This window comes from Cervus canadensis, chromosome 6 (genome assembly GCF_019320065.1).
Source record: "Cervus canadensis isolate Bull #8, Minnesota chromosome 6, ASM1932006v1, whole genome shotgun sequence".
In the NCBI taxonomy this organism is placed as follows: Eukaryota; Metazoa; Chordata; class Mammalia; order Artiodactyla; family Cervidae; genus Cervus; species Cervus canadensis.
The window spans coordinates 21,791,284-21,808,980 of NC_057391.1; the positions used below are offsets into that span (position 1 = coordinate 21,791,284).

The 17,697-nt window shown below is 36.8% G+C and overlaps 1 gene segment (V, D, J or C); it reads left to right on the top strand.

Moving 5' to 3' along the window:
* The first annotated feature begins 12,370 nt into the window (after window positions 1–12,370).
* On the top strand, window positions 12,371–13,118 carry LOC122444197. The segment is given in 2 exon segments: window positions 12,371–12,482; window positions 12,598–13,118. Coding segments are annotated over 2 exon segments (570 nt in total).
* The last annotated feature ends 4,579 nt before the right edge of the window (window positions 13,119–17,697 follow it).

Genomic DNA, 17,697 nt, shown 5'->3' on the forward strand with positions numbered 1-17,697 from the left:
TTTATTTTTATTTGCTAGAATTATTTTGATATCTTACATGTTATTTTGACTTTTATGTTTGCTTGTATGTTTTATTCTAACATACTACCTTTATTTTTAAAATGATGCTGTCTTTATTTCTTACACTGTTAAATCTATCAAAAATGTATTTCTTTTTGGCTTTAAAATCAGTGTCTTTTAGAAAGCCCTAAATGTATTTTTTAATCCTCCTTACCATTTAGTGAATTATTCTGAGATCTATGCTACCTGTTAGAAAGCTAGGCCTCAAAGATATTTTAAAAGTTGCCTATCTTCAGTCTTAATATGTCTTAGACCAACTGTTATGTTTATTTTTAAATCTGCTAATGTCAAGCTCCAAATTCTCAGCATGTGTAGTTCAATCTGGCCTTACTGGAAGCAACAGTAAGAAGAAAGCCCTGGAATACTGAGGCAACTGGAAAGTCATGGGGTGAATCACAATTCCCATAGCTGAAGGTGACACACATTTTAGGGGAAAATGTCAAGTGTTAGAATAAAAAGCATATGTTGTGACTCAAGAAAAGCAATAATCTTTAATTCTGTAAAGAGACATGCAAGTCCTCTAAACATCCAAATAGCAGTAGAAATATTTTTACTGATTGTAGTGGGATTCTGAAACATCCTTAGCTCCTTATTAGCCACACATTTTCCCTAAAAGAAAAGATATAGAGGAAACTAGAACACAAGACAGAGAAAGAAATAGGGAGGCATTCTGGCCCTTGATGTGCGCTGTATCACTAACATAATATCATGGATCATCCGCAAATCAATCAATGTAACACACCACATTAACAAATTGAAAGATAAAAGCCATATGATTATCTCAATAGATGCAAAAAAAGCCTTTGACAAAATTCAACATCCATTTATGATAAAAACCCTCCAGAAAGCAGGAATAAATGGAACATACCTCAATATAATAAAAGCTATTATGACAAACCCACAGCAGACATTTTCCTCAATGGTGAAAAATTGAAAGCATTTTCCCTAAAGTCAGGAACAAGACAAGGGTGCCCACTCTCACCACTACTATTCAACATAGTGTTGGAAGTTTTGGCCACAGCAATCAGAGCAGAAAAAGAAATAAAAGGAATGCAGATAGGAAAAGAAGAAGTGAAACGCTCACTGTTTGCAGATGACATGATCCTCTACATAGAAAACCCTAAAAACTCCACCAGAAAATTACTAGAGCTCATCAATGAATATAGTAAAGTTGCAGGATATAAAATTAACATACAGAAATCCCTTGCATTCCTATACACTAACAATGAGAAAACAGAAAGAGAAATTAAGGAAACAATACCATTCACCATTGCAATAAAAAGAATAAAATAATTAGGAATATATCTACCTAAAGAAACAAAAGACCTATGTATAGAAAACTATAAAACACTGGTGAAAGAAATCAAAGAGGACGTAAATAGATGGAGAAATATACTGTGTTCATGGATTGGAAGAATCAATATTGTGAAAATGAGTATATGACCCAAAGCAATCTATAGATTCAATGCAATCCCTATTAAACTACCAACGGTATTCTTCACAGAACTAGAACAAATAATTTCACAATTTGTATGGAAATACAAAAAACCTTGAATAGCCAAAACAATCTTGAGAAAGAAGAATGGAACTGGAGTAATCAACCTGCCTGACTTTAGGTTCTACTACAAATCCAGTCATCAAAACAGTATGGTACTGGCACAAAGACAGAAATATAGACCAATGGAAAAAAATAGAAAGCCCAGAGATAAACCCACATACTTATGGACACCTTATCTTTGACAAAGGAGGCAAGAATATACAACGGAAAAAAGACAACCTCTTTAACAAGTGGTGCTGGGAAAACTGGTCAACCACCTGTAAAAGAATGAAACTAGAACACTTTCTAACACTATACACAAAAATAAACTCAAAATGGATTAAATATTTAAATGTAAGACCAGAAATTATAAAACTCCTAGCAGAGAACATAGGCAAAACACTCTCCGACATAAATCACAGCAAGATCCTCTATGACCCACCTCCCAGAATATTGGAAATAAAAGCAAAAATAAACAAATGGGACCTAATTAAACTTAAAAGTTTTTGCACAACAAAGGAAACTATAAGCAAGGTGAAAAGACAGCCTTCAGAATGGGAGAAAATAATAGCAAACCAAGCAACAGACAAAGGATTAATCTCAAAAATATACAAGCAACTCCTGCAGCTCAATTCCAGAAAAATAAATGACCCAATCAAAAAATGGGCCAAAGATCTAAACAGATATTTCTCCAAAGAAGACATACATATGGCTAACAAACACATGAAAAGATGCTCAACATCACTCATTATCAGAGAAATGCAAATCAAAACCACAATGAGGTACCATTACACGCCAGTCAGGATGGCTGCTATCCTAAAGTCTACAAGCAATAAATGCTGGAGAGGGTGTGGAGAAAAGGGAACCCTCTTACACTGTTGGTGGGAATGCAAACTAGTACAGTCACTATGGAGAATAGTGTGGAGATTTCTTAAAAAACTGGAAATAGAACTGCCATATGACCCAGCAATCCCACTTCTGGGCATACACACTGAGGAAACCAGATCTGAAAGAGACACGTGTACCCCAATGTTCATCGCAGCACTGTTTATAAAAGCGAGGACATGGAAGCAACCTAGATGTCCATCTGCAGACAAATGGATAAGAAAGCTATGGTACATATACACAATGGAATATTACTCAGCCATTAAAAAGAATACATTTGAATCAGTTCTAATGAGATGGATAAAACTGGAGTCCATTATACAGAGTAAAGTAAGCCAGAAAGATAAAGACCATTACAGTATACTAACACATATATATGGGATTTAGAAAGATGGTAATTATAACCCTATATGCAAGACAGAAAAAGAGAGACAGATGTATAGAACAGACTTTTGGACTCTGTGGGAGAAGGCGAGGATGGGATGATCTGAGAAAATAGCATCAAAACATGTATATTATCAAGTGAGAAACAGATCGCCAGTCCAGGCTGGATGCATGAGACAAGTGCTCAGGGCTGGTGCACTGGGATGATCCAGAGGGATGGGATGGGGAAGGAGGTGGGAGGGAGGTTCAGGATGGGGAACACATGTAAATCCATGGCTGATTCATGTCAATATATGGCAAAAACCACTACAATATTTTAAAGTAATTAGCCGCCAGCTAATGAAAATAAATGGAAAAAAAAAAAAAAGACTGACAAATCTCTCCTGCTGCATAGGATGTGTACCTAAACATATATCACTGTGTTTATGCTTTGGGAACTGCTTTGATTTGTGAGTCAGAGATGAAGGAACAGATACTTGTATTCAATCTTGCCAAGTACAATGAGAGGTGCTGTAGCATTTTCCAAATATCAGCATATCCCTTCAGTCACCTTTTCACTCATTTGCTCTTCTTCACGGACTTTTTTTTTTTTCCATTTATTTTTATTCGTTGGAGGCTAATTACTTTACAATATTGTAGTGGTTTCTGCCACACATTGACATGAATCAGCCATGGATTTACATGGGTTCCCCATCCCGATCCCCCCTCCTGCCTCCCTCTCCATCCCATCCCTCTGGGTCTTCCCAGTGCACCAGCCCTGAGCACCCATCTCATGCATCCAACCTGGGTTGGTGATCTGTTTCACCCTTGATAGTATACTTGTTTCAATGCTGTTCTCTCTGAACATCCTACCCTTGCCTTCTCCCACAGAGTCTCTCACTTTCTGTTTCCTTATTTCACTTTTCATGAAACATATCTTTCATCCCTTTAGTTTATTGAAGTATTCTCAGTAATTAGCACAGTACCCAACAAATAGTATGTGTTCAACAAATATTTATTGAGTAAAGAAATATTTATGACTGATGTTACTAGTAATTGCTAGGGATGCAATAAAATATTGAAAGGGTGAGTTAGATCTTTTTAACAATAGAAGAGAGTCAACATCACACGGATTTCACAATGAAGACGGATATATTTGAAGATACTTATTCATTCATAAACTCATTAATCCTATTCTTCTATTCCCCTTTCTTTTCCTTCCACCCTCCCTCTCTCTTTTCCTTCTTTCCTCTTCTTTCCTATGATTATTAGTAAAACAGGTACCCAAGTACTTTGTTAAGATCTTCTTGTGAAACTTTAGTTTATTCCAACACAAAATTCTTTCTTCCATCAAAATTCCCAGTACTTTGTGTTTCTCATAAAGTGGTTGACACCAGATATTTTGAAAGATTAAAATTGCACTTAACTCATTCCCCCAATGAGGCAGGGAATTCTCCTAATTTTAGAAAAATGGATACAAAAAATAGTTATTTGGATATCAACTGGTATTGTCATTCACGCCATCTTCCATAACTATAAGCCAACAAAGGTGTTAAAAGTCCATATGGTATTTCAGCAAACCCATGGCCATTGGAAACACAGTGCTTGCCAATCCAAAAGTGGTGAACAGATTTTAAAAAGCCTTTTCTTATTCCTGTTTTTTCATCTTCGTTCAGAAATAATACTTACCAATAAAAAAAAGAAAAAAAAAAAAAACATGTGCTATTCTTATACCAAACGTGTCCTGCTTTAAAACATTCTACTGAACTTATCTTTAGAAATTACAGAATTAATGAGTACTGTTAAATAGAACTGTCATTAGTTCTATCACTAATTCTACCAGTAGAGATTCACCATGAGCAGATGATCTCACAAGAAAAATAACAGGAGTTAGGAACTTGAAGCTCCATTAGCTCACTGTATCTTTTAACTGTTTTCCCCTACAACTAATACATTAATAAATTGAATCAGGAAGAGATTGTTATCATTGCACCCTGAGGATTCTAATGTTTTACAAATTCTACCTGTTGGCACATCTGAGGGACTGAATCTAAAGTAAGACAAATATCTAATTCATTTGTTACACCAGAATTGCATAAAACAGGCAACATACTAAGTGATTTTCAAATTAACTAATAACAAGTGTACACACAATACAGCACTTGGAAAAGAAAGCATCCTGGGCACAAATAGGAGGAGAAATCTTCTGAAAATAATTCATTTTAGTAATTAGAATGAAAGTTTAGAAAACTACATCATCCAAGTAATAAATATGTGATAACTATAAAATGTTAAAAAAGTTCTAAAAACAGAAGAAAAATTGAAATAAAGCAGAATGATATAAGCAGATGGAGAGGGTGACAAAGTAAAATTTTGTGATAAAATTAATCCTGAAAATGTATTACACTAAAAATTGGAAAACATTTGCCTTTATGTGCCAAGGATAAAGGATTTTCATTGCAATAAGGGACTTTCTATCACTTTTCCTATGGAAAAGTGTATTATGGCCTTCAGATCATATATAAATAGCAGTCAAAGTGCAGATCTGAATGTAAGAATAATGTATGAAGTTAATGGAAAAAATATAAAACTTGTGTTAGGTACACATTTCTTAAACAGGACACAAACATGGCTAAGCATCAAAACTAGTCTATATTCATATATACATTCATTTTTTGTGTCACTTTTCTGTATAGCAGAGATGGGCACAACATTGCAAACCAACTACCCTTCATTTAAAAACTGATATATATTAAAATTGGCATTAAAAATATTCAAGAGTTAAAAGGATAGTTAGAAAATCTATTAAAGGGTAACTAGTGAATATATTTACAGTATTATTATGTTATCAAAGTTAATATTATTAATTATAAAATATTATATTATCAAATATTAGCTATAAAATACATTATCATACTATCAAAGGGCTCATTTTGATTTCAAAATATCTCCTTCAAATCAACAAGAAAACAAACAAATTGATAGAAAAGACAAAAGTCTGAAGTAGGCATTTGACAATAGAAGATATTCAAATGGTCAATAAACATGTCATTCCCATAAGATGCATAAGCTGACATAGTTAATTTATACTGGTAGAAATCAGAATACTGTTATAAATGGGTCAGTATCATAAAGGGAACTCTGAAGGGCTGGTAATGCTCTGTTTCTTAATCTGAGTGTTGGTTATAAAGGTGTTGGTTATGTGAAAATTTACCTTGCTGTACCCTTATATTACATTTTCTTATATGAATATAAACCTCCAATAAAAACTAAAATGATACATGATAATCTCTTATTAATTATTAGTTATAAGGTGACAATAAACTAAAACTAAATTTCAGGTGTTTTCATTCTAGTTTTCCTTTTCTGCTACTGAAGTATTTAGGTAAGAACACATTTGTGAAACAAGCATGACTTCCGACCAGGGGTAAGCATTGACTTTCTTTTCATAGACCATAGATGAGAAATGTGTCATTTGTCTTTTTCATCTATCCAAGGTAGTATCAGGACTTCCCTGCTGGTTCAGCGGTAAAGAATCTGCCTGCAGTGCAGGAACCGCAGGAGTCTCTGGTCGACCCCTGGGTCAGGAAGATTCCCTGGAGGAGGGCATAACAACACACTCCAGTATTCTTGCCTGGAGAATCCCACGGACAGAGGAACCTGGAGGGCTACAGTACATAGGGTCAGAAAGACTCAGACATGACTGAACTGACTTCACACACATGCAACACATGCAGTATCAAGGTAGCAACACGTTGACATTTGGTATTATTAGGAAAAGCAGAAAACTCTAGTGAATAGGAAAGGGTGATAAATCGCTCAGGATGCTTACATCTTATTGATTACAACAAAGTTCACACTGATCCCAAGCTATGAAAGTCCAGGGAAGGTACGCATTTTTCTCTAGGAACATTGTTAACAAACAGAATATTGGGATTCTGGTAAGGATGAAGAAGTAAATCTACTTGTAGACAATGAACAGTACCTGTCATATTCTTAAATATTAAAGGGCTCCTGAAACACTGTGGCATGCTATGCAGTCAGTGAGATTTATTAGCCAACATCTTTATCGCTAACACTATCCCAGAATCTGGTGCTTGGTTCTGGTTTGCTGTAACAACAGAAAAGGAAGTTCGTCTTGTCTTTGGACTTCAAAGTCTGGTGAAATGGAAGAGAGAGAGGAACATTTATAAAGGAGCTGTGGAATGATTATCTTTACACTCCCTTTTAGTTAAGGAAGCAATAGCCTCTGTGAAAATTCCTTCCACATGGCCTTAACTAAAAACTGACCAGTATAATATATTTCTCTCTCTTGTGGTTGCTCCTTAGTCTCTCTCATCTAAAACATTTTGAATTTAGAGATGGGAACAGCATTCTCTTCAGAATCACATCCGTGCAAAAATAGACTCTTGTCTTTGCTCTCAATCTCAAACAGAGCCCTCAATCATTGACAGTCCAGGAAAGAGAGATCTCCATTCTGAACTGTACTTATGAGAAGAGTGCATTTGACAACTTCCCACAGGCTTCCCTGGTGGCTCAAACAGTAAAGCGTCTGCCTACAATGTGGGAGACCCGGGTTCGATCCCTGGGTAGGGAAGATTCCCCTGGAGAAGGAAATGGCAACCCACTCCAATATTCTTGCCTGGAGAATCCCATGGACAGAGGAGCCTGGTGGGCTATATTCCATGGGGTCACAAAGAGTCGGATATGACTGAGCACATGAGGAATATTAAAGAAATGGTATCAGCAACACTCTGGTAAAGGCCCTGCAATCTTGATAACCATATGTTTGGTTGTGAATATAAAGGAAGACTCACAGTTCCCCTCAATAAGAGTGTCAAACAGCTTTCACTGCACATCACAACTTCCCAGCCTGGGGACTCAGCCGCACACTTCTGAACAGAAAGTGCATGGTGCTCCCCAGGCACCTGCAGCCTGTACCCAAACATGCAGCTGAGGTTCCAGACACACCCTGACGTGTAGATGAAATATACTCACAGACACACACACATATATCAGTTTGTGCATAAAAGTTTTAATATATTTAAGCAAATTGAAATTATATAGAATTTATTCTTTGATCAAAAGTGGAATTGACTTAGAAAATCAATAGCAAAATGACATCTTGAGAAATGCCCAATATTTCAAATTGAGGCATTAAAATTTAGGTTTTAATTTAACCCATAGGTTAAAGAAATAATACTTGGCTATTAGAAAATATTGTGAAAGAAAACATAGTGAGAACATATACATATAAATGTTATGAGATGCAGCTAATATAGGAGGAATTTCTCTTTTAAATACCTATACTACTAAAGAAAAAGGCTGCAAAACAATTATCTAAGCTTTCAACAAAAAAGATAGCAAAAGAAGAACAAATTACAACTAATATAAACTGAAATAAGAAAATAATAAAATTGTCTGATTGGTAAAACAGGAATAGAATAATAGAAATAAACATGAGATACAAAGTTAATTTTGCTAAAATGATTATATTCCTAAAAAATTATATTCCTAGATGGAATTATCATGGTGAAAAAAGAGAAAACACAAATTAGAAATATAAAGAATGAAAAAGTAAACAATAGATGCTGCAGTGTTAAAAGGATAGAGTACCTCTGCTGTCCACCTGAAACTATCACAATATTGCTAATTGGCCATACTCCAATACAAGATAAAAAGTTCAACAAAAATGGATAAAAAGAGATAATAAAAAATCATTAACAGGATAATGCTACTGACTCATCCCAAGTGGGGATGTGAGAAAGTGGGCAAATCTAATTTTTTGGCAAAGGTGCAACGACTATTCAATGGAGAAATGATAGTCTTATGAGCAAATGATTTAGGGACAATTGGATATTCCTAGGCAAATAACTGAATCTTGGCCTAAATCTCACACCTTATACAAAAATTTGAGGAAAGTCACAAAATGGACAACATAGCCAAGTGTAAAATCCAAAACTATAAAACTTTGAAAACAATCTTCAGTACCAAGTGTTGGACAAAATGGTTTTTGTCATGACATCAAAGCACAATCCATAAAAAATAAAATATTCATCAAAAGTAAAAATGCTTGCTCTGTGGAAGATACTATTAAGAGAATGAAAAAGACAAACGACAGAATGGCAGGAAATATTTTCATGACGTGTTTTCATCAAAGGATGGTGTTCAGAAAACAATGACTGTATAAACTCAGCAGGAAGAAAACAAGTAGTTCAATTGGAAAATGGTTCACCCAGACATTTCATCGAAGAGCCATGTGTTAGGGAAATAAGCATGTAAACATATCTTCAACATCATTAACCATCAGGGAAATGCAAATTAAAACCACAATGAAATACCATTCCACATATTTCTTAATGGCTAAAATGAAAAATAATGATGATACCAAGTTCTGGCAATGATGTAGAGAAATTGGATCACTCATACATTGCTGGTAGGTAAATGGAACAATCATTCTGGAAGACAGCTTAGCAGTTCCACATAAACTTAAATATTCACCCACCCTACAATTCAGCAGTCACACTCCTTTATGGGCATTTATACTGGAATAATGACAAACTTATGCTCACACAAAATTTGTACTTGAATATTCATGGAAACTATATATGTAATGGCCAAAAACTGGAACCCAGCCAAATGTTCTTCATTGTGTGAATAGATAAATATGCTGTGGTACACCCATTCAGTACAATATTATTTATAGATCTATCTCAACTTGCTATAAGGTTAAGTGTAAATAAACCATTTTAAGTTGAAAATGTTGTAAGTGGAAAATGCATATAATATACTTAACCTACTGTGCATAGAGTTCTGCTTGGCCTAATCTTAAAGGTGTTGCACTGAAAGTGATGCATGAGACAAGTGCTCGGGCCTGGTGCACTGGGAAGACCTAGATGGATTGGGTAGAGAGGGAGGTGGGAGGGGGGATCGGGATGGGGAATACATGTAACTCCATGGCTGATTCATGTCAATGTATGACAAAACTCACTACAATATTGTAAAGTAATTAGCCTCCAACTAATAAAAATAAATGAAAAAAAAAAAGAAAAAAAAAACAACAAACAGAATGGTTGTATGGGTGCTGCTGCTGCTGCTGCTGAGTCACTTCAGTCGTGTCCGCCTCTGTGCGACCGTATGGGTACAGAATGGTTGTGAGTGTATCAGTTGTTCACCCTCATGATCCCAGGGTTGACTGAGAGCTCAGCTTGCCGTTGCTGCCCAGCATCACTAGAGAATGTCATACAGCATGTTGCCAGCATGGGAAAAGATAAAAATTAAAAATACAAAGCATGGTTTCTAGTGAGTGCATATATATGTTTTTCACTACCATAGCATGAAAAATCCCGAGTTGATTCATCACAAGTTGGGGACAGTCTGTAGTGATTAAAAGAAACTTACTATTGATTCATGCAACAGCCTAGATGGATCTCAATGCTGAGTGAAAAAAAGTATCTCAGAAGACTACATGATACATGCTTACACACCATATTATTACAATTGCATGCATAATATATGAATTTACTTAAACAGCATTCTCAAAAGGACAAAATATAGAGATGAAAAGATCAGTAGTTGCTAGGAGTTGCAGGGGTGGAGACAGTGTGAAAGTGATTTTCTCTAGAGAAATGGAACAATTTTGCATCATGATTTTAGTGATGGTACAAAAATGTATACCTGTGATAAAATTTCAGAGCTATGCATAATAAAGAGTGCATATAAAGCTGATATATCAGATTACCATCTGTATTTTAGTAATACTTTATCAATATCAATTTTCTGATATATATATAATATCGATAGTTATATATGCTACATATAAAATACCATGCTGCTGCCCAGTTGCCATGGACATTCGTGATCTCTTCTACTTAAATACAAGTAGGTTTGGTCATGCAAACCAGGGCATCAGCTGCCTGACAGCACTCAGAGGTGAAATGGGACAGAGGAGAAGATGTCTCAACTAAACGTGCACTCTCCTTCATGCATCAGTCACTAACAACACCGCTCAAGCAACTTAAAAGCAAGGAGTTGGCACTGCTTTAGAGACCTTTTCTGTACTTCCTTTCTACTATTTGTTTGCCTTTGGTTCTTTTATATTAATACATACATTAAAATGGTAAAACCAAATGGAAAATTGACAGACAGCTACATTCAAATGAACAGGTAACAGTTTACAAAATTTCAGTAATCACCTTCTGTGCTATAGACATATACTGTGTGCTTGCAGTCTGTAGATACCAAGTTTTGTTGGAGCGCATTATAGTATTATGGCACAGAAAGAACTGACATGCTTATCTTAACTTTACTTAACAAAAAGAAAAAAATAACAAGCAACTAGCTAGTAAGACTGAACACTTTGGGCCAGTGGGACAGCAAAAAATAACATGAGGAAAATTCTAAGACACATGGAAGTACAATTCTACTTGTGGAAGGAATGGGACTGGATTTCCTGATCCTCCTTAAAGTCTGATAAATAAGATTCAATATCAAGTTTCAAAAGAATAATTATTTTATTCTGGTTATAAATTCATACATTCATAAATTCATAAAAAACAGAATAAACTTTGAAAGTTAGAAGGACTGATGTTTAATCATTTGATGTCGAAATGATTTTATGTATTGAAAAAACCAAATAGAGCCCTAAAACCTATAAAAAATATATGTTAAAAATTTTGAAAAGACTGCCTTTCACCAAAAGTCTGTGACTTTTTCAATAGAGTATTTAAATTTTGGATGGAGAAATGTAAGTATAGGCTAAATGAATGACTAGTAAATAAGTAGATTATAAGAAGGGTTCATTGATTATATTAAATCTTACTTTAGTCTGCTCATTTTGTTACAAACAGCATTATTTTGTTCTTTTTCATGGCTGAGGAATTTTATTGTGGGGTTTCCCCGGTGGCTCTGCAGTAAAGAATCCACCTGCCAAGCAGGACACATGGGTTCGATTCCTGGCTCAGGAAGATCCCTGGAAAAGGAAATGACACCCCACTCCAGTATCTTGCCTGGGAAATCCCATGGAAAGAAGAGCCCAGCAGGTTACAGTCCATGGATCCCAAAGAGTCAGACACCACTTAGTGACTACAGAACAACAACAATATCATTGTACATAAGTAACACATTCTATTCATTTCTCTGTCAAAGCACATTTCATTTTGCTGTGACACAAACTGTAAATCAACCAAACACCAATAAAAATGTAAAAAAACAAACAAAAAAATCCTGTATTAAATGGGATGGCAAAATTATTCTGTGGAATAATTATAAGTGAAAATCAACTTGTTTGTTCTTTAGTTCCACTCCGTTCAAACCTTTAAAATAATTGCTTTTGCAAAGCCCCCTTTCAGGCTCAGCCTAATTTAAGAAAGAAAAATAGACAAAGAAAGGTTTGTGGTGAGCTAGACTTTTTTCCCCTGTCTGTGCACAGACCATGTTACCCATGAACATGACAACCCCCACTTCCTGTCTGAAGGAGTCACACAGGAACCGGATACTATGTATATGTGCTGCCAGGCACACAGAGACACTGAACTCTCAGCTTGAGGCAGAGAACTCAGCACATTTGTGCAGGGGAATCCATGCCTCATGTTGTCCTCCAGTCTGCCCTGGGTGTTCCTGGCCTTCATCTTCTCTGGTAGGTATTCTAAAAGAGAAGCAAACATCTTATGATTTCAGCTTGGGATTTTTTAGTTTAATTCCTATACTATTTTATTCACTGCTCCATCTCTGTTTTCTGATTTTCCCCACAGGATCCAGTGTAGCCCAGAGAGTTACTCAAGACCAGCCAGACATTTCCAGTCAAGTTGGGGAGGTAGTCACCCTGAGCTGTCGATATGAGACAAGAGTGAGCAGTTACACCATTTTTTGGTATAAACAACTTCCCAGTGGAGAGATGATTTACCTTATTCGTCAGGGTTCTTCTAGCCAGAATGCAAGGGATGGCCGCTACTCTATAAATTTTCAGAGATCACAAAGATCCATCAGCCTCACCATTTCAGACTTACAGCTAGAAGACTCTGCAAAGTACTTCTGTGCTCTCCGGGAACTCACAGTGGTTGAAGTAATAGGAAAAGCTGAACAAAAACCCCAGAGCTTAATAAGAGAGAGCCCCCCTGCTGCGGGACCCAGGCTGAAATACACACCTGCAGACCCCAGACAAGAAATGGTAGTCCTGCGGTTGCTTCATCTGTGGTCTGGATCAGAAGATTTAATTCTAAATAAAAGCTCCTCCTATGTCATTAGGAAGCAGGTGTCCAGAGTAACTTTCTAATGATACATTCTCCTCCTGAGTTTTTTACTTTAAATCAGCCACACAGAACATGTGTAAAGTTGTCTAAATTTGAAAACTTGCCCCATAAGAACATAGAATAGCAGTTTCACCGGAAAAGGCTCATATCACAAATCTGGATCTAGAAGCTGAAATTGTCATGAAAATCATCTCCTTAGTGCTTTCCCCTCAGAGTTTGTGTAGGAGCACAATCAGAGGAGAACCACTAGTGATGTAGAGTAAGAGATTAGTAATAAGGATTAGAACACAGGCAATGGCGAGAGCTGGTGGGAGAGTCCATAAAAACCGCTGTATTTGTATTTGGTGTTGAGTTGAATTCACTGTAAGTCAACTAGAATAACATTTGTGAAGGAAAGTTGGATGTGGACAAAAGCATGGACAAACTGTGACATGTATGGAAATATATGAGGACAACGGAACCCACTAAAACTTGTCTTTCTCTAACCTCCTTAGGGCTCACAGTAGTGGGTGACCTTCAGGAGAAGTGGATGTCATTTGCCATCATGCTACATGCATACTTGGTCTCATACAAAGAGAACATGAGTAAGATATCTGGTGGAAGGTCAAGAGGTTTTAAGTCAATAATAAATTGAAGTATCAGAGCAGCAGCAACAGTATGTATTGCCATAGTCCCTGGAGCCCTGTACCAACCTGAGGAACATAGAAACATGCTACTTCATCATAAGTACCTTCCAAAACTTACACAAGTCTCTTTCAGGGCCAACCCTAACCCAGAACAATACAGGGAAGCAAATCCTGGGAAATAGATTTTCATATTGTTAAGTTGAGACTGTACATAAGCTACCATAATAGCTTGACTAGTTAACTTCCCTCGTTAACTAGGCATTCATCAGTACCTCTTTGAACATCACAGCTTTCTAATAAGGAACACAGGAAAACTATGTTTGCTGTTAATATGATGCAATTACTCTTCATTCAACCAAAACAAGCTGTCTCCTTCAAAGAGAATACCAAGTTTATTTATCTGTTTAAGGTTCTTTCTTCTTCTAGCTAAACACACTCTCCCATTGAACCTTATATCTTAACTACTGAGATACAATGAGATAAGGATTAATTTGTAGTGGCATATTTTATGTTAGACAGGCAGGCAAACAGGAGAGGGAAGTTAAAAATGGTTAGTGTATGCATAAATACATTCATATAAAATGAAAATAATTTTATAACTACTATTGCTTTTGTTTGGCTTTTTTTTTTTGCATAGTAATTGTATTTATCTTACTTTATTTAATGTACTTTCCCCACCCCCATCCTGAACCCCCCTCCCACCTCCCTCCCCTTCCCATCACTCTGGGTCATCCCAGTGCACCAGCCCCGAGCACCCTGTATCATGCATCGAACCTGGGCTGGCGATTCGTTAATGACTATTGCTTTTGTTATTGCTGCAAATGACCACATGATTGTAACTAGGATTTATAACTACCTCATCCATTACCCATTCCATAAGCTCTTTATCATAGCAAGAACCTCCACTCACTGTTGTACTTGACTTCCTATAAAGCAAGCTGCTTATTCAGGAGCATCGCTATGTGGAAAGTCATAAAGATGAATAAGAAATTCTGAAAGTCGACCAGGATAGTTTTAGCAGAAGTTTGCAAGGCACTGAAGACAAATCCAAGGGTCTATTTTCATGGAAAAAAATATTGCTAATACTCAAGGGAAATTGATTCATTGTATTCTGGGAAATATCATTAACAGTGATAACTGACTATCATCACAAGCAACAGAAGCCACAAAAGGAAAGTATTTCTAAATTTTCTAAAGAAACCAAACAAATAAAACTTGCAAGGGAGATTCTTATGACATGAATGTATATTTTTAAATTGCCTTTTTTTTGGTCATTATTGAAAATCACTGCTAAGAGAGTGGAAAGTCAACGCCAGCGTGGAAGGCAATATATGAAAAAGACAGTTCTGAAAAAGGAATCAAATGCAGAATATATTAAGAGCTCATAAATCAAAAAGAAGAGAAAACAGTTAATCAGAGTAGCAAAATCTTAGAGATCCAAATAAAAAATATTATATCCAATAGGTAGTAAACATGCAAGATGCCCTTGATTTTACTGTTTTTAGGAAAACCAAAATCAAACCTCCCCTGTTCCATCTGTGTCTTTCCAACACCCTGAGTGGATCAATGTATCAATGTAGCTAGTTGTATATGGTATCAAAAGGTTAAGGAAAAAATAATGACTGTCTCCAAGAAAATAAGAGATTAAGTAAATGTCCTAGAAGCTTCCATCCCTGAACTGATGTGGCGGAGTGGGGGTTGGGGGGTGGGGGGCGGGAAGCAGATCACAGATCTGGACCCTGAAGGAAAGGCAAGTTTTAGTAGAATAAAGAAAGTTGAAATGTACTGAACTTACTATAGGTCAGGAACTGTAGAATTCATTTCTGATTCATTATATAAGCGAAATATCAAAACCCTATGAGACAAGTTTTATTGTTCTGATGCGTGTAATCTTTGGGAAATGAGACATAACTTTCCTAACTGAAAAATGTCTCAAACTTTCATTGTCATCCTGAGTGTACCATTTATAGGGCTCCTTGGAGAAGATTTGGGTATGAGAAATCACTTGACACAGAAGAGGATGAATGGATGTTTCAGCAATGGCGACATTATGGTTAACATGGAACCTAAAGAGATCTGTGAAGAGTGGTTCTATCAAGATCTGCAAGACTTTCTAGAATTAACACCAAAAATAGATGCCCTTTTCATCACAGGGGATTAGAATGCAAACTCAGGAAGCAATGCAAACTTAGTTCAGGCAAGTTTGAACTTGGAGTACAAAATGAAGCAGGGCAAAGGCTAATACAGTTTTGCCAAGAAAACACACTGGTCATAGCAAATGCCCTCTTCCAACAACACGAGAGACCACTCTACACTTGAATATCACCAGGTGGCTAATACAGAAGTAAGATTGGTTATATTCTTTGCAGCCAAAGATGGAGAAACTCTATACAGTCAGCAAAAACAAGATCTGGAGCTGACTGTGGTCAGATCATGGGCTCCTTATTTTAAAATTTAGGTTTAAATTGAAGAAAGGCTGGAAAACCACTAGGCCATTCAGGTACGACCTAAATCAAATCCCTTAATTTAAACAATTTAAACAGTATTCAACACAACATTTTCATTAAATTCAAGAAATTCATTGTCTCATTCAGCAAACAGATAATTCTTGAGTGCCTAGTCTGTACCAACCTCTCTTATAAACATTTGAATTATATGGGCTTTTGAGTAAATTTTAAATATGGGAATGTTGGATACAAATGAAAACTAAAGAGATCAAGAAGTGAGAATCATACGACTGAAATAAAGCAGTCAAAGATCATTAAAACCTTCTATAGAGTGTTTGGGACCAAGAAAACACAGATGAGCACAGAGGTATGACAAGTAAGGTGTGTGAGCTGTGTGGTGAGTCGCTTCAGTCATGTCTGACCCTGCGAACACATGGTTTATAGCCCAGCAGGCTCCCTTGTCCAGGGGATTCTCAGGAAAGAATACTGAAGTGGGTCGCCATGCCCTTCTCCAGGGGATCTCCCCAATCCAGGGATTGAAACTGTGTCTCTTAAGTCTCCTGCATTGGCAGGTGAGTTCTTTACCACTAGAGTCACCTGAAGTGAAAGTGAAAGTCGCTCAGTCGTGTCTGACTCTTTGTGAACCCATGGACCGTAGTCCATGGAATTCTCCGGCAGAATACTGGAGTGGGTAGCCTATCCCTTCTCCAGTGTATCTTCCCAATGCAGGAATCGAACCAGGGTCTCTGCATTGCAGGTGGGTTCTTTACCAACTGAACCATCAGGGAGTCACCTCGGAGGCCTATTTCCCTTTAAACCTGAGGAACTTTTCCAACAGTTGCTTGTTGGCTTTTGGTCTGGGTTTAGCTCTCCACTTTTATTCAGTCACAAGAGGGCACTGTTTCATCTGAAAACTGTTTCTGGGAGAAGGGAAGGGAAATTTGTTTTCCATTGATGTGCCAAAAAAATGAAAAATGACATGCTTTCATCTTCTTTAGACAACCTGAGCTTTATTATCCCTTGTTGACTGTGTGTGATCAAGGATTCAGGGGATCTTAGCCCAATAGCCTAAGCCTTTTCCATGTACCTCCCTAAACACTGCCTCCCCATTTCCCTGCTCTGATTATCCCTTCACCTTTCTATTCCTTAAAATCTTTTTCCCCTCCTCCAACTTTTTTTTTACCACTCACACTCATCTCCACCCAAACCCCACTTCGTTTGCCTTTCTTTCTGTCTATTCCTCTGCCTTAGCATCCTTGCTGAACAACAGCCACAAGCATAGGGAACATGAGGATTATGGACCACTGTTTAAGGAGGATGAGGTGAACACCATCTATGTCAATCAGTTAGTATATTAAGAACAGATGCATGAAAAATGTCTACCTAGATGGTGGTAGATGCATGATTCCAGGAACACTTACAAGAACTCCGAGTTCCAGGATGTGTAGCTTTTAGTCTCAATGTTAATCTTTCCATCTCCCAGACCACATCCTACTTTTGAACCTCCTAGGGATTTTCTAAAACATGGA